General features: G+C 40.2%; 3 protein-coding genes and 2 non-coding genes across 5 annotated transcripts; 3 read left to right on the forward strand and 2 right to left on the reverse strand.

Moving 5' to 3' along the window:
- Positions 1-2,785: 2,785 nt before the first annotated feature.
- Positions 2,786-5,715, reverse strand: LOC133708589 (translation initiation factor IF3-4, chloroplastic-like). Its single transcript, XM_062134061.1, has 9 exons — positions 5,369-5,715; positions 5,222-5,261; positions 5,081-5,140; positions 4,704-4,756; positions 4,193-4,248; positions 4,048-4,081; positions 3,529-3,601; positions 3,328-3,420; positions 2,786-3,201 (listed from the first exon to the last, which is right to left on the reverse strand). The coding sequence occupies exons 1-9, from the start codon at positions 5,659-5,661 to the stop codon at positions 3,058-3,060; spliced, it is 846 nt and encodes a 281-aa protein (XP_061990045.1). The 5' UTR covers positions 5,662-5,715; the 3' UTR covers positions 2,786-3,057.
- A 2,668-nt stretch (positions 5,716-8,383) lies between these two features.
- On the reverse strand, positions 8,384-10,760 carry LOC133708549 (heat shock 70 kDa protein). Its single transcript, XM_062134027.1, has one exon. It carries the CDS (start codon positions 10,563-10,565, stop codon positions 8,598-8,600), a length of 1,968 nt encoding a protein of 655 aa, XP_061990011.1. The 5' UTR covers positions 10,566-10,760; the 3' UTR covers positions 8,384-8,597.
- A 3,617-nt stretch (positions 10,761-14,377) lies between these two features.
- LOC133708617 (eukaryotic translation initiation factor) lies at positions 14,378-19,549 on the forward strand. Its single transcript, XM_062134084.1, has 9 exons — positions 14,378-14,787; positions 15,984-16,055; positions 16,167-16,274; positions 16,500-16,667; positions 16,840-16,937; positions 17,084-17,171; positions 17,253-17,603; positions 17,698-17,940; positions 18,035-19,549. Exons 1-9 carry the CDS (start codon positions 14,608-14,610, stop codon positions 19,085-19,087), a joined length of 2,361 nt encoding a protein of 786 aa, XP_061990068.1. The 5' UTR covers positions 14,378-14,607; the 3' UTR covers positions 19,088-19,549.
- LOC133727596 (small nucleolar RNA snoR103) lies at positions 15,239-15,344 on the forward strand. The gene has a single exon (XR_009855277.1). It is a non-coding gene; the product is annotated as a small nucleolar RNA snoR103 (small nucleolar RNA).
- Positions 15,511-15,614, forward strand: LOC133727595 (small nucleolar RNA snoR103). The gene has a single exon (XR_009855276.1). It is a non-coding gene; the product is annotated as a small nucleolar RNA snoR103 (small nucleolar RNA).
- Positions 19,550-20,104: the final 555 nt, after the last annotated feature.

Here is a 20,104-nt window from a genome sequence, read left to right on the forward strand (position 1 = left end):
TTTAAGCGAGTTAGATACCTTAACGATCATCAATTTGGCTGAAAATTTGCAGAGACGATCTATACACTAGTACAGTAGTACCTAAAAACTGAACGGTCGAGATGTGGATGTGCGACCGAAAAGTGACCCAAAAATCGAACTTCACACGTTAATTTTCAAAGCGGAGCTCCGCTCTAGATAGGATCTGTATATATATATATATATATATATATATATATATATATATATATATATCAAATTATGTGAGTGAAATTGTGTCGTATATTTGTGCATGATATCATGTACACATTACTCATATATTTAGATTAAGCTACTAGCTAACGATAAATTAAGCAAAGGTACGTTTATATAGTTCGCAATACTAGTAAATAACTTGACGATGAAGCTAAAGCTTGTATATTTATAAAGTGATCGAGTTCGGTCCATATACATTGCCAAAGTATGTACCGAAATAAAGGACGTGTATGACTTAGAAGAAACACAAACTTAGCTATATATATTAATACTGCTTCTTGCAAATGAAGTTATAATTAAGCAGATCACTCCATCGAGTTACTATATATACTGTACGTAGAAACTTTCCATGATTAGGGAGAACTTAATTAATTGGTTAACCACATGGGTATTTCTTCAATTGCCAAACTAAGTAGGAAAGGTGCATATATACCTACGTCAATAGTGATCGATTAACTTAATTTCCAAGCCGACTGTTAAGATGTATAATTAAGTCAACAGGTACGTTACTTTTTTGAATTAGGGTTCAGACCAGAAAAGGTATGGGATAACTCAAACAAAGTGGCTTTTCCTGCCCACTCTACATAGTCACAGAATTGGGATAGAGAATTTGGGAACAGGTGATTTCCTCCCCAAATGGACTTTTACTTCGTCGTAATAAGGATCGTCAAATTCTGTTTTAATTCACCAACTTAAGCATGGGAATTGTGCTCTTCCGATCTAGGCCAAGAAGCAGGGCATAACTACTTTTAATTTGTGGGCCGTTCTATCCAAAAGCCCAATTCAATTTGCAAGGCTCTTGAGTCTTGACATCATAATAATCTGAGCCGACTACTAGAGCAGGTATTATAATCATAGATAACAATACAAGCTGAAAAAGACATAAATTCAGAATTCACTACTAGAAATCTGGGGAAACGCCACAGCACAATGGGCACAGTTACGGGGGTTGGAAGCCTAAGAAGCACCACTGGTCACAGTTTTGCGATAGTCAGATACAGAGATACAAAACGGCAGCTCTAGTTAAACTATAACGAGTAATAGTGAGGAAACTCGTACACGAGACCACGAGTTATGATGTTAGATCACAATTTCATTGCAATAATATTTATGACACTATTTATCTTATTACTAGCTTTTCTGCATGGTGAAAGGCTGCATTTGTGCGTGCGAGAATTTTAATATTATTTTTTTTCAATTTTACCCCTATTTTAATAAGTTTAAAAAATAAATAAATTACACCAACACCCAAGTACAGTTTGTTGGAAAGTACCCTCCCTCTCAAGCACACTTGATCTGCCTCTTTCTTTCCCAATTTGAAAGCTGCCCAGACATTCAATAGCTCAGCCTCAGACTAAAAAATTTGCACATGCCTAGCATGTAACTTTTCAAGGATAAATATATATATATATATATATATATAAATTATTATTAGATTATCCTTGTGCCCATTGTGCACAAGCCAAGCACAAGGTTTGGCTTGTGGCCAATTTTGTTCTGTTGTTTTGTTTCATTATGTTTGCATCTGTTTCTTGTTCCAACACAGTTGCTGAGTTTGGTAATTTTTCTTTTGTTTAATACTAGGCAGCTCGCCCGCGCAATGCTGCGGATTTATATTTTTTGTCCTAAATTTTATACGCAGTAGGGTAGAAATGACAATATAAAAAATGTTAACTAAATATATTATCGTTTTGCATATTATGAATGAAAGTGTTGAGTAAGAGCTGATATTTTAACCAAACTTCTGTATTTACATTTTTCAAAACAAAGGAATAGTCTAACAAAATATATTATTTACATACAAATTAAGAAAGTGGTTAAATCTCACCAAAATATCATACATTTCAAGTTGGAACTAATCATCCTCTGATGTATCACTTATTGGTTCATATGGTGTTGGAGACCCTTCATTTGTTTTTGGATACAAATGATATAATATAAGGAGCAGCATATGAAACTTAGCAGTGAAGCTTTTAAAAATCTTTATAACAATTTAGTGATATGTGATAAACATATAAAGTTCTAAATTTAAATTTAAGAATTACTCAAGACACCCATCTATAAAATACCATGTTTGCTGACTTTTTCTATTTCTATTTTAAAATCAACTTAAATCAAGGCTTATGTTCTAGGCTTAGGTTATTTCACATTTGACAAACCTAAGCCATATATAAAGATGAATTTATAGTATGTATGATCCTACTAAGCTAAAACTATGGATTCAAGAACAAATTAATTTTAAAATTATAATCATCTTTTACTTCTATTTGTAATAATTTCATTGAGCTAATATTTTGTGTTTTTTTCTTTAAAAAAAAAAAAACTGAGGGACAAAAGCGTCAAAGATGACAAAAAATAAAGGGCAAATCCAGAAAATCACTGTATGTACAATCCCATTTTACTTTTGTATATTTATAATTAGTTGTCAAGACAAATGAGCACAAGACCAGAATTTCTATATAACCAGCGAAGTATTTTACGATTTACGAACCTATGATGCATACAAACCTACTTGTTTCCATGAGATTGTTCTGCTCCTGACCATCAAGTGTGGACAAAACATACATTTGGCTTCAAATAGAAGCTTTTAAATTTTTCAAAAGCACGGTCTACAAAACTTCGCTAGCTTCTTGATTGAAAAGACAGTCATACACTAATACATGTATTACACTAATGCTATACACAACCTCAAAGATACCCACCCAAGTACCCAACCTAGTTTGAAGAACAATTAATGATGCCACTAGATTCTTTTTTTTTCTTTTTTTCGAAATGGCCACTGAATTTTGTATTCGTTAAACCTGCTTAAAAATTTGAGTCCACTCAGACACTTGATGATACTTCATTCACTGCAGGGTTCTCCTTTTTCTTTGACGGCTCTTGAGCTTTCTGGAGAATAGCCTTGTTTGGAACTAAAACTATAAACATGTTTCTGTCGCTGAAGCTTTTGGCTTCCTCTGTTGCAAGCTGCACAACAAGCATACAATTGTAGATAAATAACCAGAACAGCAAGACGTTGACCGAGTCATGCAACAATTTATGTTGTTATATGCAACTCAGTTCATGATTATAAGCACAGATGGACATCGGTACCTCCCCAACTTCACTTTGAAAGCGTTTGAGAAGCTCGATAGCTTTATTTCTGAACTCATTTTCCCGACCTTTCAAGTTGACCATAACCTTGACCTACAGCAATTGGTTATAAATATCAAAGCAAAGAAAAATAAGAGTGTAACACACTGATATCCTTATATAATATAAGAAGGCCCTCCTTGAGAACTTTAAGCAACCTACCTTATCACCATCTTTCAGAAACTTCTGAGCAGCTCTCATACGTACAGAATAATCATGTTGATCAATGTTGTAACTGTACAGATAATAATAATAATGTGAACAAATCTCGTGATAAAACAAAAACTTCTTCATTTGCAAATATATTTCCTTTGAGCAAGCTAAATAGTAAATCACATGTCGTACTGTGGATGCAAGGTATGAGTGCTTACTTCTCTTTGTAGTTTGAAATAAACTGAGTGTGTGTGGCTTTTCTTTCATATTAGTTCCTAGAAAAGTAACGTTTTCTTTTTTCTCTCTTTGATGGAAGCAGTTATTAACACTAAATACCATATGGTGATTCAAATTAGATGGAAAGCTTATCGAAGAAACAATTGTTTTCTAACCATATAACATAAACTTAGACATCTAGCCATTTGGGCAGCCATTGATGATCTTACATGTCAAATGAACGTGTGAATAATAGAATACTGAAATAAGACTGCGTGCAGATAAATAAAGAAAGAAGACTCAGTGTTTTACCCCATTTTGAGCTCCTTCAAATCCATGCGACTGGCTAAAAGAAGTAGAAGCAAATTTCAGTCAGTATCTTTCCTCAAATCCGAGATCATGCTTATGCATGAATCAGAAAGAAAAACAACATGCTCAAGATAGAGAAAACCCTTGCCTGCGCTTTTCTTCTGCGACACTCTTTTCTTCTTTTGTTGCTCATACCGATATTTACTGAGGAAAGCAAAAGGTAGAGATATTTAAGTCTACCACTCAATGTAAAAATTAAACAAGTGCATATGTTTAGGTCATGTTATGGCTATTATGTAGATCTACTACAGAGAACTTACTACAAACTGATCTTCCAATTCCAATTACCACTCAACATATTGTTCATTGTAATTTTTGTACAATTCTTCATTACTGAACAGAGTATTTACCAGTGCCATCACAAACTACAAAATATGAAACTAAATACCGAACAACCACAATGCTAGACATTTCTGTTTAGTTACCTCCACATAATAACAATATATGAATAGAAATAAGAAACAAGAGTGCTTCTACAGAGAATAAGGGGTATATTCTTTATGAGGACATCTTGGCATTTAATGGAAATAAGAAACAGGAATAAGTCAAAATGAAGAGAAGTATGGACTTCATATAACAGATAACAAAACATTTCGTACTTGTAATCCATAATCCTGAGAACTGGAGGATCTGCATCTGGAGACAATATTACCTGCAACAATGGAGAAGATATTAGTCTTGAAACCATGTTATAAACTCATAAGAAGCTCCAAAGGGTGATTCAATCTGGTGCAACAGAAGTAACATATTCCACACAAATGATATATAAACTGCAGTTGCTGATATAGCTAACAGAGAATTCACTGTTTCTGTAACACACAGTTCTGAGTTCTTCTACCAATTTCTACCAACAGAACAACTGAACCAAGACCGATGGCAGCCAGCATGATTCAAATGCATACAAAATCAATATGCAGCAGATAACAGCATTCATGATTTTCGTAAAAAAAAAATGAGGTAGTAGCAAAATGCATACCAAATCAAGGTCAGCCTCATCAGCCATTCGAATCGCCTCACTCTTCGACACCACTCCAACCTACACAGAACAAGTTCACAATTTCAAGACCTTCATACTGCATTTCCATAGCAATATCTCAGCAACTAAATAAACACAAACCATTTCCTGCTTCTGATCAATAAGCCTCACCGAAGCTGACCTATTCGAAACCATCCACAACGAAACAAACCAAATTCAAGTTTCAGTTTTGATTAACTGAAGCAGATACATAAACACGATAATAAAACTAATCAATAATAAATTAACCTTATAGTGGAGATATCAAGTGCTTTATCATCATCCTCGGCATCGCTTTGCTGTCTCCGGCGGTCATTACTCGACCTCCGGGGCCCGCCGCCGCCGAAACGGGCCGTGACTGGGCTGCTGACGGCGGAGGAGAGAGAGCTACAAGAGCTCGGATTTATCAGATAAACGGTATTAAAGCGAAGGCCGAAGAGCTTGGACTCGAAGGAGGAAAGCGAGAATGGAAACGGCGTCGTTTTGGGAGTTGTCCGGGATAGGATAGGCTTGGATGCGAAGCTGGTGGTGATCCCAGCCATGGCTTATTAGAAGCTCAAACACTCGACAGCTCTACTCAGTTGGAGCGATTTCTTATCCATTGTTTTTGAAGTCATGAAGAAGAGTGGAAATAGACTATGGGCTTTGTTCAGTATTGGGTCTTAGTTATATTGGCCCATTAACCTGCCACAGTTAGGCCCAAGCCTTTTTTTTTTTAATTTAATCCTAGGGTAGCTGTTCATATATATCCCACGGCTAAAATCATATTCCCTCGCCTATTGGGAATAGTCAGGAATTCTATAAATATAGCGTCATCAAAACATTTCGCAAAACATTTCTTTGTTCTCAAATCATGTCGCTAAAAATGATGATGAACGAGAGTTTGAGCCCTGCAACCGCGATGAAAGATAGCAGCAAGTCCTCCTTCTTTGGGCCATCTGAGTACGCTCTTGCCCAAAGAATCGTCGAGCTAAGCAACGCTCTTATGCCTCGCCTCATCAAAATTCATCAAAAACTCACTAGCTCTGGTGTGGATCCCAATTCGAATATCAAGTGCAAAGAGGTGCAATCAATTCCGGTTACGAGTTCGAGGAAGTTGAAGAACCATTTGCGGAATCCAATTGGGAACACTGCAGAATGGAAGGCCCTGAAGAATAGTCAGAAACCTTTGCGGAATCCAATTGTGAACACTGCGAATGGAAGACCCTGAAGGATTGTCAAAACCCTTTGAGGAATCCAGTTAAAGACGTCCAAGAGTGGAAGGCCCTGAAGGAAGGATCTATGTAGAAAGTTTGGCCCTGAATCATCTATATTTCTTGTTAGTAAACTTTTGTGCTTTTAGTAATTAAAGAAGGATCTGTATAGAAAACTTGGCCAGGGGCCCTGATGTATAATTTTGTGCTTTTCTCTTTATGTAGATTAGATATCATAAAACCTCTTGTTTTGATGTAATCCCCAACTTTTTATCAGTAATTTTGAGCTGAATGCATATTCTTCTATAAAAAAGACTTATTTCTGTCCTTCTTGTAGCTCTCATTTAATGTCAATGGTTCCTGGTACCACAGTATAGCTCCAATGCCTTTTTCCCCTCTGCTCCTGTCAAGTTTGCATCTTAAGTTCCATTATGTATTTTAACTACAAGTCTACAACACCGGTATTATACATATACTAAAACAAAATCTTGAAGATGTTTACTCAGACCTCTATCTGGTAACCTTTATGAGAGGCTTTAAAAATTGGGCCTTCAAATTCCAATGATCAACGTAAGATTCTGCACAATGAACTATCAAGTCATTTTGGCTGGCTAGACTGCGACACTAATATGAATCACAGCATATTGCACAACTTCAGGAGATTCTCATACCACCTATATACAATCCTTACTGTAAATTTCATAATGGAAATGTAATACATACAAAAAAGTGATCCAAACAAACTCCAAGATAACCATTACTTAAATACAAAACTGGCAAAGATGCAGAAGCCAAGAGGCAATAAAAAAAAAAAGCTACAGAAACTGGTGAGCGGGCAGTTAGAATCCACCTTCACTAGAGGAAAAGAAAAGGAACTTTCTTTGATATACAAGCACTTGGATACCAATGTGAACTCTATCTAAAACAATAAATTTCCACAAGTTGATGAACTACTGAAACTCTGGTAAGGGATGGAATTCAGCATGCAGTTTAGGTAATGGTTTTCAATTTAATTAAGAAGCAGAAGATAGCTGAATTAATGGCCACAAAAACATGTGTGGCAATCGAGCTTGATCATGGCCAACAGGCTCAAAAACTGACAATATAGACAGAGAGATTCGTACTTGACCAAAGAAAAGTTATATCTATACCTTTCTCCAAATTAAAAACTACACTCTTGACAAACTAAGCTCTGTTGAATAAAACTGTGGTACTAAGAAATCCAAATGCTACTGAAGGCTTCTTCAAGTGCCCTCCTGCCCTTGGACCTCTCTCTGCTCGCAGCGGCATCATTTATTCATCATCATATCCATGCGTATCATGCACCATGCACCTCTCTGAGGCTCTGAGTGGCAGTGGTTGTCCAGAAATTGCAGGTGCATCTTGCCTCTGCATATGACTTGGTTCAGAGCCTATAAATGAACATAAAAAATCAGTTTAGAAAACCCGATGTCCAAGAACAACTAGTACAATTTACAGTATGGAAAACTTTTCATAGATCAACCGTCCACAATAACATTGTTTCTGGATCTAAGACGAACAGTTGTTACCATGAATCTTTTCAAATGTCCAATTTATTAAGGGATTGGTTGTTGAGCGCATGTAAGCGAATCATGAGTCTTAATAAGAGCTTGATTTCCCTGAAACATTATGCAAATTTGGTCGAAGCAGAAGAACCAACTACTTACATATAGCAACAGGACTGAAGGAGAAGCAAGCAGGAAGAATTTCATTTATATGAAAAGGTAACACAGAGGCATTAGCTTTTGACTAGGTCCCAAGATGAAGTTTCTGATCTTAATACTATGGTATCGTTTGTTTTGATTAATCATATTCGATTCTGATCTTAATACTATGGTATCGTTTATTTTGATTAATCATATTCGTTTAATATAAGGTGTATATCCCAGAGTTGCAAGTCCTCTGTAAATTGGGCTTGACTAGATTGCCATCTTCTTACTATGTCAGTATGTTGAATTCCAAATTAAGTTGGCAGTACCCAACTCAGAGTCTCAGAACCATCAATATCAGAACATCAAAATTCAAGCAGGCAAACCAGATACCCAACTGGTTCTTACAGAAGAAAACTAAACTTTTTATTGAACACAACTACTAGATACTCTTATACAATACATATTACCATGGCTTTTGATTTAACCCAAGACCCCCAGAAACAAAAAAAGAAGACCATGCTTACAAAGTTACAAGCTAAACCCAAAAAGAAGAATTACATTCATAAAACCCAAAAGCTAAATAGAACGACCCATCCTCGCACATTTTCCAGCTTAATCAACCTCTTCGATCTTTGGGCCAGCTCCACTTGCAGAACCGTTAGAATGAGCACCAGCACCAGGCATGTCATCACCCATAGGTGGCATACCTCCTCCAGCACCAGCACCCTGATACATCTTAGCAATAATGGGATTGCAAATCCCCTCCAACTCTTTCTGCTTGTCCTCCAACTCATCCACCTCGGCCAATTGGTTCCCCTCCAGCCACTGAATAGCCTCCTCCACAGCCTTCTCGATCCTTTGCTTATCCGAAGGATCCAATTTCCCTGCAATCTTGTCATCCTTGATAGTATTCCTCATATTGTAAGCATAATTCTCCAAAGAATTCTTAGCATCCACCTTCTTCTTCACCTCCTCGTCCTCCGCCTTGTACCTCTCTGCATCCTGCACCATCTTCTCTATTTCCTCCTTGCTCAGCCTTCCCTTGTCGTTGGTAATCGTGATCTTGTTCTTCACTCCAGCAGTCTTGTCCTCAGCCGAGACATTCAAGATACCATTAGCATCGATATCGAAGCAGACATTGATCTGAGGCACACCTCTAGGAGCTGGTGGAATGCCAGTCAGCTCGAATTTCCCCAAGAGATTGTTGTCCTTGGTCCTGGCCCTCTCTCCTTCATAAACTTGGATCAAAACCCCGGGCTGGTTATCCGAATAAGTAGAGAAGATCTGCTCCTTCTTGGTAGGAATAGTCGTGTTCCTCGGAATCAAAGTGGTCATCACACCACCAGCTGTCTCGAGCCCAAGACTGAGAGGAGTGACATCAAGCAACAAAAGATCCTGAACCTTCTGATCACCTTCACCGGTCAAAATCGCAGCCTGAACCGCAGCGCCATAAGCCACAGCCTCATCCGGGTTAATACTTTTGCAAAGTTCCTTCCCATTGAAGAAGTCCTGCAGAAGCTGCTGAACCTTGGGAATCCTAGTCGAGCCACCCACCAAAACAACGTCGTGAATCTGGCTCTTGTCGATCTTCGCATCCCTCAGACACTTCTCCACCGGCTCCATACACTTCCTGAACAAGTCCATGTTCAGCTCCTCGAACCTGGCCCTCGTGATCGTTGAGTAGAAATCGATTCCTTCGTAAAGAGAATCGATTTCAATTGTGGTCTGAGAAGTCGAAGACAGAGTCCTCTTGGCCCTCTCGCAAGCAGTCCTCAGCCTCCTCAGAGCTCTAGCATTCCCACTGATATCCTTCTTATGCTTCCTCCTAAACTCCGCCACGAAATGATTTACCATCCGATTATCGAAGTCCTCACCGCCGAGATGAGTGTCACCGGCGGTGGCCTTGACTTCGAAAATCCCCTCCTCAATAGTCAGAAGTGACACATCAAAAGTACCACCGCCGAGATCGAAAATCAGAACATTCTGCTCACCTTTCCTTGAGGCCTTCTTGTCCAGACCATATGCTATAGCAGCAGCCGTCGGCTCGTTAATGATTCGCATCACATTGAGGCCGGATATAACTCCGGCGTCCTTGGTGGCCTGTCTTTGGGAGTCGTTGAAATAAGCAGGAACAGTCACCACGGCGTTCTTGATAGTCTGACCCAAAAAGGCCTCAGCAATCTCCTTCATCTTCGTCAGCACCATGGACGAAATCTCCTCCGCCGAGAACTGCTTCTCTTCGTTTTTATAGTGGACGACGATCATCGGCTTGTCGCCGGGGCCGGGTATGACCTTAAAAGGCCAGAACTTCATGTCGGCTTGGACAGACGGGTCGGAGAATCTCCGACCGATCAGACGCTTGGCGTCGAAGACGGTGTTCTGCGGGTTCATGGCGACTTGGTTCTTGGCCGCATCGCCGACCAGCCGCTCGGTGTCGGTGAACGCCACGTAGGACGGAGTGGTGCGGTTGCCCTGGTCATTGGCGATGATCTCGACGCGGTCGTTTTGCCAGACCCCGACGCAGCTGTAGGTGGTGCCGAGGTCGATGCCTATTGCTTTTCCTTCAGTCTTGGCCGCCATCGAAGCAAACTCCAAGTTCGAAATTCACAGCAACAAAAAAAAACAGAGGTTTTTTCTTTGTGAGTGTTTGGGATTGGAATGATATGATCGCTTTGATCGCTTTGGAAATCTTGATGTTGGGTTTGGAAGAGGGGAGGGTGGGTTTATATTGATGTTATTGCTTAGTTCGAGAGAGATGAAGAGAGTTCATAAGAGACGGTGAGAAGAGTATGGAAGGTAGGAGGTGGTACTGGATGGTTCTGGAGGGTTTGAGTTGGGTTCTAGAGGGCGGGGGAAGGGAAAGGAAACTGGGGTGGGAATCTAGACGTGAATTACACGAGAATTACGAATTTACCACTTAGGTCAGGGGTGTAATTAGAGGAGGTGTGTCATGTGTGACTGTGTGTGTGGTGATTTTGGGAAGTGATTGAAACAGGGGGTTGCTTCCAGGACAGTTGGCGGCTTGGCGCTGAATTGAGCGTCAACGTGTGCAGAATCAAATGGGAGATTGACGAAGCAGGTGGCGGTTTGAGGTCTTTCATTGCACGTGTACGATTTTAGAGTCATCAATCAAGAGTTCAAGACCTCATTTTATTTGAACCAAACTCTGCGAAGAAATTAGACAAATTTCGACTACGAATCAGCTCTCTAATTTCATGCAACCTGTCAGTTAAGGCTGCATGAAAATCACCGGGTTGAAATGAATTGTACGTACATGCGCTCGTTCTATGATTGTTTTATCAAAACCAAAAAACAGTCATATTCCACTAACATCACCCTTATTCTTAGTAACTTCTTGAAAGCATATTGAGTGTCAATCCATTCATGTCAAAAGTAGATAACATTATAAAAAATAGCACATTTAAAAAAAAGACTACGATGAGATTGAGTCATCCTTATTCCTTACGAGTTCTGAAGCCAAATAAAACGAAACCAAGCACCAACCCAAATTTATTTTTTAAAACTCTAGGAGGCAATCCTAGAAAATAATGTTAGCTTAAAAAGGATAGGTTTTTTTTTTTAAAATAAAAATAAAAATAAAAATAAAAATAGCTTAGCCCAAATTAAGTCAGGCCCAGCTCCTAGCCCAGCAACATGGAAGCCCAACTTGAGGCCCATCATACCACCCTCAAGAACACCAACCCAACCAGCAGTCGCCAAGATGCCAGCTGCAGTATACCACAGCCTACACACTGTCTGACCCAATCCAGAAGAATGAGGCGCCCTCCGCCCTAGCCAAAATAGACGAACTCAGTACCCACACGACCATGAAGAAGTCGCTACAACTCAGCCACAACAAGCAAATCCTCCGCTGCCACCACGCAAATCTTGTTATGCTTGACCTCAATAGCGCCGCCATTCCACCATCCGCGTCCAAAGCGCACCGGATATCCTGAGAAGAAGAGCAAACCAATGAAGTGACCATAAGGCCCATCCGACAACGACGTCGTGATGACTTGTCGTCGGACGGAACAAAAGAAGAGGCGACGGTTGCCCTTCATAGGGGAAGCTGTACGTGTTTCCCTCGAGAGAGAGAAGTAGTGTAGCTATTATTAGTAACTTCTTACATAATACGCAAATAATATATGTACTGATGTATTTTGTAAAAATACTTACGTATTTCTTACTTATAAATTGACTTGTTAAACTTCTCGTATTTTTGAAACTATAATACATAATTTTTTTACAATAAATTGATTTTTCACTTTCATACCCAAATATTAATTTTCTGCATTTTCACAACTCATCTTTACCACCCTCAACACTGTGATACCTCTCCGGCTCACCTTATTATTCGCAGAGTGACTTGTTAAATTTTGTACCCAAATATTTTTATTATTATTATTATTATTTTTTAAAGGATTTGATGTTATTAGATATCAAAGCCATGAAAACAGGCCAGAGTCTAACATGCACTTACATAAGAGTCCGGTGAGACCGGAGAACCTATCTAAGTCAATACTAAACTCATTAAAGTCTAAAGGGACGCTCGCTGGATAGCAAGCCTAAGCAAGCAATACTATTATTATTATTATTATTTTAACCCCGCGACCCCGCGATGTTATAGTTTTCCACTTATTTTAACTCTTATGTAAGTCAATACTAGACTCTGCACTTACAAATATTTTTATTATTATTATTATTATTTTTTAAAGGATTTGATGTTATTAGATATCAAAGTCATGAAAACAGGCCAGAGTCTAACATGCACTTACATAAGAGTCCGGTGAGACCGGAGAACCTATCTAAGTCAATACTAAACTCATTAAAGTCTAAAGGGACGCTCGCTGGATAGCAAGCCTAAGCAAGCAAGAACAACCTCGCTATTCTAAGGAAAAATCATTCATCTAGTCTAATCTGCCGACACGCAATTGTGGTACAAATACAACTAGAAACATCTTAGAAAAAAGCTCATAGAGATTACTCCAACTTTAAAAGGTTTGTAACCAGATGTCTAATAGCAGAGACCTAGAAAAATGCTAGCTCCTTCCCCTTAGGGTTGGAGCCAACACCCTCCACGACCTCTTCAGGAGCCAACAACCTCGGCAACAGGTTGGTCTTGCTCTTCTTATCCGAAGCAACTGTAACAAACGCAACCAGTCCAAGCTTGAGCTTGAACCCAGGCTCAGGAAACCAAGCCCAAATCCGAGCAGATGGAGAAGAGCCCATCAACTCAAATTTAGGCCCAGGCCCAAAAGCCCAAGTGCATACCAGAGCAAAGACAACAGCAACTGCAAGGCTTTCTTTCCTCATCAGCCCAAGGTGGAACCCAGCCCACCTGATTGAACCCACACTGGAGCCCAAAAACTCAAGCTTGATCCTAGGCCCAAAGGCCCAAGCCCGAACTCGAGCCGATGGGGCAGAACCCGTAGGCCACTGCTGCCATGCCTTCTCCGCCGCCATTTGGCCCTCCGGCAGTCAGCCTATCTTCCATTGCCTCATCAATCAGGCCCGCAGTTGGAAAATCAAATCAATCCCGGTGCGATGCCTCCTTGAACAGTCCACAATCCCACAGAGGCCCTGTCGGAAAAGATCTCTGCCTCCTTGATAGCGGCGACCCCTCTCGTGCCTCGCCGGGGTGGAATCTGTGCAGCGCCGATACCCAAACCCCGATCTACTACGCCCAGTCGGAAACAGGAAGACCTCCCGTCCCCAAAAATCCCCAAACTCCACCGGGATCTGAACACCCCAAATACCGACCGACCACGAGCGCAGAGCACCGGGCCTAGGCGAGAAGAGCGCCGAGATGTGGGCGGATCTCCTCTCTGTGCTCGACGAAACCCTAGGGGAGAGCGCCGCTTTAGAGGTCAATGTTATTTAGGCTTGTCAAATTTTGTACCCAAATGTCTCAGGGTATTTTATAATTAATCTTTTAAATATCTACTGATATTTTAGTTTAAGTACTCATAATGTCTCTCTTTCGAATTATCAATGCTCTTGCTAATAGTGTTGGTCACTACATGGTCGTATGTGGTTGACGACATCATCGCCAGCCACAGACGGTGGGGAGAGAGGAAAAGGCCTTCTTAGTTGTGTGGGTCAATTAATGGGCCTAAATGAATGTGCTGATTGAAAACTGGGGTCCGCCGGACACACTACAGAAACTTGACTAGGAAAGACCAAACCGCAGTTTTGGACATAACAAAAAGCCCACTTTCGTCAGTCCAACCAAAATTGTACGCAAAACTCAACCCACGGCCGCCAAGTGGACAATAACGTAATCACTAATCACACTCCCCCGACATATACCTAAAAAAAAATAACGAGAAAAAAATAATAATAATAATAACGAGGAGAAAAAAAAAGAAAAAGAAATAAATCTCTAGCTAGCAAGGGTTTTTAGCTTCTCCCACCGCCCTACGGACCCATCTCTCTTATTTCTCTCTTCTCTTCTGAGCTTGAAGAGAGAAAACCCAAAACCAAATCACTTCGGGAAATCCCTCTCTCTATATATAAATCCAATCCTATCAGATTCAGCGGTCTAGTTTTGCTGAGTCTAATTCCGTCTTTGCTTATTTCAATCCTACTCCGGATTTTCTTTCAAAGTTATTCAGATCGAGGTATGCAGCAGGCTGATCAATCGGTGTTGAGCTTGAGACCTGGTGGCGGTCGTGGTAGACTCCTTGGTCCTCGCTTCGACTCTTCCTCCGCCCAGTCTTCTTCTCTAGCTTTCGGTTCCTTTTCTTCTGATCTCCCCACCTTGCGTTCCCATGGCGGGGCCGGCGCTGGGTTCTCTATTAAGGTATACACATCCAAATCGATCGTCTTTTATTTGGATCTACAGTTTCGGCCCGTCTTTGTATTAGATATGCAATTTGCTTGTTTGTTTACCTAATTGGTTTTACTGCCCCCTGTTATCCGCTTATTGGTTTTTATTGTTATGTTGTTTGGATGAATATTGAGAACGCTATAAGATTGTTTCCATGATTATTAAGAAAGCTATAAGATTGTTGTTTGGATTGAATTATGTGCGACCCAGCAGAGGGAGGATCTCCGAGAAGTTGGTCCTCTTATTGACCAACCAATTACAGAGTTTGAAGACTTGTTTTGTGAGGGGTGTTTGAGCTTAATGATTTCTCCTAAATGCCTTTTCTTTAGAATTTTGAGGATTTTATCTTCCCCCGCATACCACTACTGTTAATTTAAGGGATTATTGATGATAAAGAAAGTAATGTCCTAATTCTTGGCGGGGCACTTGATATGTGTACCTTGCTGTAAAAAGTGGACAAACAGCTATATGTAGGCTTTAGGTGAGCAATCCGTGAGTTTAGGTTGCCCATAAAGGACTTGCACACATTTAATCAACTGGTTAAAGATAAGGGCTTTTGTTTCATTTGGGTTCTGCAGATTTTACTCGTCTTTGTTTAGCGATTTTGACTAGACCTGTGCCTTTCTTTAGTATTAGCTAGCAGAATAATGTAAAACTGCTGTTGAGTTAAGGTATTATTGTATGGCTTGGTGGGGCACTTTGTATGTGTACCTGCTGTAAATATAGACAAACAGCTATATGTAAGCTTTAGGTGCGCAATCGGCTAGATTAGATTGCCCATAAAGGACTTGCCCACAGTTAATTAACTGATTAAAGAACTTGGTATGCTGCATTTGGGGACCACCGCTGTATTGCTACTGTAGCTTTTGATTGTTTACACATAAGGCAGGCTGACATTCATTGAGGAGAGGCAAACACTTGGAACTACTTTCAGTAGTTGTATTGGCACAAAGTTTGATATGTATTTCATTACATGTGTGATTTATAGTTTTTTCTTCTTCTCCTGACATGTTTTAAACTCTCTGGCATTGGTACTCAGGTTCTGGAGAGTTAATATTCAGTGTTTCTTTTAGTGAAGGATTTTTTATATCTTACCTTTGTGCTCATTTTGTATACCTTCATCACAAACTGTATATCTGTCAAATCTTTCTAAACTTTTTCCGGGACAGGCCGGAGATTCACGATTTGAGGGTCGTGACCGCGTGAAGTACACTAGAGAGCAGATCTTGCAGCTTAGAGAGGTAATTCAATTTTGTAATGCAGTTCATATTGAAAAAGTGTTAGCATGTTATACAAGTCATCAGATGATTGTATGAACTTTACTGAATTTTGGGATTACATCTTCTTGATAGGCTGTTGAGGTCCCTGAGGAAATTATAAAAGTCAGACAAGAAGTTGAAGCTGAGTTTCTTCTTGCTGAAGATCAACCTTGGGTTCGTGTAGAACCCAATGTGAACAATGTCAGTATCTGTCCAACTAATATTACTTGCTTTTGTTTTCTTCAAGTGTTGAAATTAATGTAGAATCTCTTTTGTTTCATTTCAAAACATAGTGTTCATTCTCATTAATGACTCTAGTGACTAGTGACTAGTGAGTAATGATATAGCCTTGCAGAATAATTGATATTCTTGCTCATGATACTTTGTTGTGTGCTTTACATATGGGTTTTATTTTTTCCTCTTCAGTTGCCAAATCAACCGGCTCATTATCCGGAGCCAGACAACCGGGATTGGCGCAACCGTCGTGCTCCAGTTCCTGAGACACTTAGGGAGAATAGAGAGCCTGGTAATTACAGACAGCAGGAAGCAAATCAGCAGCAATATCCGAGGGCACAAAACTCTTCCAACCAAGGGGTAATATTTTTTTGTTTCAACTTATGTATATCTTTTGAATTGAGTTCCACTTTAGAATTAAAATTTTGTGGCTGAGATCATATTGGTCTTGGATGCTTTTGGTTATATTTCGTGTTGTATTCTGCTTTTTACTTGACAGTTTTGACTCAACTTTGTTCTCTCATGATTTCAGGGAGGGGCTGTTCCTGCTCTAGTAAAAGCTGAGGTCCCATGGTCAGCTAGAAGGGGTACCCTATCTGACAAGGACCGTGTGGTGAAGACTGTTAAGGGGTAAGATATTGTGACATGCCAGCATACTTTATTATGTCTTCTGCTTACTGCATGCTTGGTTCACTATGACCTCTTTAAGGTTTGTGTTATCTGCTTGGTCCTGTTGGAGCACTCTGTTGAATCCTTCTTGATGTTTCTATATGCAGGATACTGAACAAGCTGACCCCAGAGAAGTTTGATCTCCTTAAAGGACAGCTAGTAGACTCTGGAATTACCTCGGCTGATATTCTAAAGGTCGTCATCTTTGATTAGTAGTATTCTTGTTGGTCCTTCATTATTACTGTTATTAAATTGACTCACAATTTTGTCATGCAGGAAGTCATTGAATTGATCTTCGATAAGGCTGTGCTGGAACCTACATTTTGTCCAATGTATGCTCGTCTATGCTCTGATCTTAATGAAAGGCTTCCCCGGTTCCCATCAGAGGAACCAGATGGAAAAGAAATCACTTTCAAGCGTGTCCTCTTGAACAATTGCCAAGAGGCTTTTGATGGTGCTGACAAGTTGAGGGAAGAAGTGCGGCAGATGACTGCCCCTGAACAAGAGATGGAACGTAGGGATAAAGAAAGATTGGCTAAGATACGTACTCTGGGAAACATTCGTTTAATTGGAGAGCTCCTGAAGCAGAAGATGGTACCTGAAAAGATTGTCCATCACATTGTTGCGGTTCGTCGTGGATTTCCCTCTTTCTTAGTCCTTAATTCTTCAGTGATTTACTTTTAGATATCTTGTTCATTTTTTTTGTTGTTATGTCAAACAGGAGCTCTTAGGAGCTGACAACAACATTTGTCCTGCTGAGGAAAATGTTGAGGCCATATGCCATTTTTTTACCACTATTGGTAAACAGCTTGATGAGAATCAAAAATCACGTCGTATAAATGATTTGTACTTCGGCCGATTGAAGGAACTGACAACAAACCCTCAGTTGGCTCCAAGGCTGAGGTTCATGGTTCGGGATGTAATTGATTTGCGCTCCAACAACTGGGTTCCCAGGCGTGAGGAGGTAAATTATTGTGATATCTATATTCGAATGGTATGCTTATGCTATAAATATTGGTGATAACTTTTAATAATTTTCTTTTGAACTTTGATTACAGGTGAAAGCCAAAACCATCAGTGAAATACATACAGAGGCAGAAAAGAATCTTGGATTACGTCCTGGTAGCACTAGAACTGGTCGTGGCAACTTTGCTGGTACTCAAGGGAGTACCAGCCCTGGGCCCTTCTCCAACAGCCGACCTGGTTCAGGGGGTATGATGCCTGGTATGCCTGGGTTTCCAGGAACTAGGAAGATGCCTGGTATGCCTGGAATGGACAATGACAATTGGGAGGTGTCTAAGACCCGGTCAATGCCAAGAGGTGATGGTTCTGGTATGCAGCCAGCTGGGCGTGGGGGCCAGATGCCATTAATTGGCAAATCAACATCGGTGAACACAAGGCTGTTACCTCAGGGTAGTAGTGGCCTTACAAGTGGACGCCCTAGTGCCTTGTTGCAGGGTAGTGGTGCTCCTCCTGCTCGCCCAAGCAACTACTCTTTCGAAACTGAGCCTGTAGCCCAGGTTCCTGTGCCTGCTAGACCTGTTCCTACTGCACCTGTATCACGACCTGTTGAAAAGCCACAAGCTCCAGCTTTAAAGTTGAAAGTAGATGAACTAAGGAAAAAAACAGTTTCTCTTTTGGAGGAATATTTCAGTGTGCGACTTTTAGATGAAGCATTACTGTGCGTGGAGGAGCTAAGATCTCCAGCTTACCACCCTGAGGTTGTCAAAGAAGCTATCTCCCTTGCGCTGGGGAAAAGTACATCCTATGTTGAACCACTTTTTAAGCTTCTCGAGCATTTGTTCTCTAAGAAGGTCATTACAGCGAGTGACATAAGGAGTGGATGTTTGCTCTATGCATCTTTGCTGAGTGATATCGGCATTGATTATCCTAAAGCACCGAGTTATTTTGGTGAAGTTATGGGAAAATTAATTGTAGTTGGAGCTTTGGATTTTAAGGTGGTGAAAGAGGTTTTGAAGGTGGTGGATGATGACTACTATCAGAAAGCCATATTCAATGCAGGACTGCAGGTTATTAGTTCTAGCCCTTCGGGGCAAGCTGTGCTGGATTCACAAGCATCTGATATTGAGGCCTGCCGGAGTCTCTTCTAGATTTTCTGGAACATCTTTGCAGGAGCAACTTGAGTTTCTGTAACCATGTCTTATTGTTTCACCTCATCGCAATGCCCTTACCCTTCACCCTTTTTTTTGGGTGAACGACTGTACTATTAGATAAGGGTGGAGTCAGGACAGTTTATTTTTAATTTTTTTTGTTCTTTTGAGTTGTATATTTCCTGAGGTCATAGTAGTGTGAGGAAAGAAATCAAATCATAATGGCATGAATTTTGCTCTCTAGCTGTGGCTTATGAAACCGTGTGCCAACTTGCTGGAGGATAGTTGGCCCTTGAAGAGATCCAGTTGTTTTGTACTTCATTAGTTTTGTTATCAATTTTTTGTTTTGTACTTCATTAGTTTCTGTTTATTTTACTCATCGTTGAACTTGGCTAGCTCATAAGTGCCATGCCCTCTCTATCTTCCACTATAATGGAACTTGATCTGGTTTTGGGATTTGGATTTGAAGTGTTGAATGTTACTTTCTGTATCCTTCTTTCAGAGTGACTGATATTGAAATGATTGATCCTTGATGCTTGTGGAAGGTATTGGTACTTCATCTAGGGGGATGAGTTTCCAAGTTGTTGGCGTTCTTACCTAAAAGTCTGGCTTTCTAATACGCAAATCCCGGTTACTTTTGAGCCACAGGTAGGAACTGTAACTGGTACCGAATAGACCAGTCGACCTGTTGTTTTTTGAGCCAGATTTTTATTACTTGTCGCTCTTGTTAGTAAGTAGAGTCTGACTTCGCTCTTAGTTGTTGGTAGCATGTAGAGGATGAGACTTCTTGTTAGATCAAAGTGAGTGTCACTCTTAGTTGTTAGTCAGTAAAGAATGCTCGCAGTCTCGATACTAATCACGTGTTAGAATTGACACTACACTAATCACATTGTCGCTATTGGATTAGCCAGAGTAAGGGAGTAGTGAGTATTCAGTGTACCGAGGTGTACTTATACCAATATGAACTAGCTAGTGAGAGAGTATTCAGTGTACCGACATGTGCACCAATATAAATGG

This window comes from Rosa rugosa, chromosome 1, assembly GCF_958449725.1.
Source record: "Rosa rugosa chromosome 1, drRosRugo1.1, whole genome shotgun sequence".
In the NCBI taxonomy this organism is placed as follows: domain Eukaryota; kingdom Viridiplantae; phylum Streptophyta; class Magnoliopsida; order Rosales; family Rosaceae; genus Rosa; species Rosa rugosa.

What these genes read in the sequence shown, in the direction of transcription:
- LOC133708549 (XM_062134027.1), bottom strand. Translation starts at nt 10,565, where the DNA reads ATGGCGGCCAAGACTGAAGGAAAAGCAATAGGCATCGACCTCGGCACC.
- LOC133708617 (XM_062134084.1), top strand. Translation starts at nt 14,608, where the DNA reads ATGCAGCAGGCTGATCAATCGGTGTTGAGCTTGAGACCTGGTGGCGGT. An exon ending in AGATCTTGCAGCTTAGAGAG is followed by an intron (nt 16,056 to 16,166) that starts GTAATTCAATTT and finishes TCTTCTTGATAG; the next exon opens with GCTGTTGAGGTCCCTGAGGA. An exon ending in CCTCGGCTGATATTCTAAAG is followed by an intron (nt 17,172 to 17,252) that starts GTCGTCATCTTT and finishes TTTGTCATGCAG; the next exon opens with GAAGTCATTGAATTGATCTT.
- LOC133708589 (XM_062134061.1), bottom strand. Translation starts at nt 5,661, where the DNA reads ATGGCTGGGATCACCACCAGCTTCGCATCCAAGCCTATCCTATCCCGG. An exon ending in CTCAGGATTATGGATTACAA is followed by an intron (nt 4,249 to 4,703) that starts GTACGAAATGTT and finishes TGCTTTCCTCAG; the next exon opens with TAAATATCGGTATGAGCAAC. An exon ending in TTCTGAAAGATGGTGATAAG is followed by an intron (nt 3,421 to 3,528) that starts GTAGGTTGCTTA and finishes CAATTGCTGTAG; the next exon opens with GTCAAGGTTATGGTCAACTT.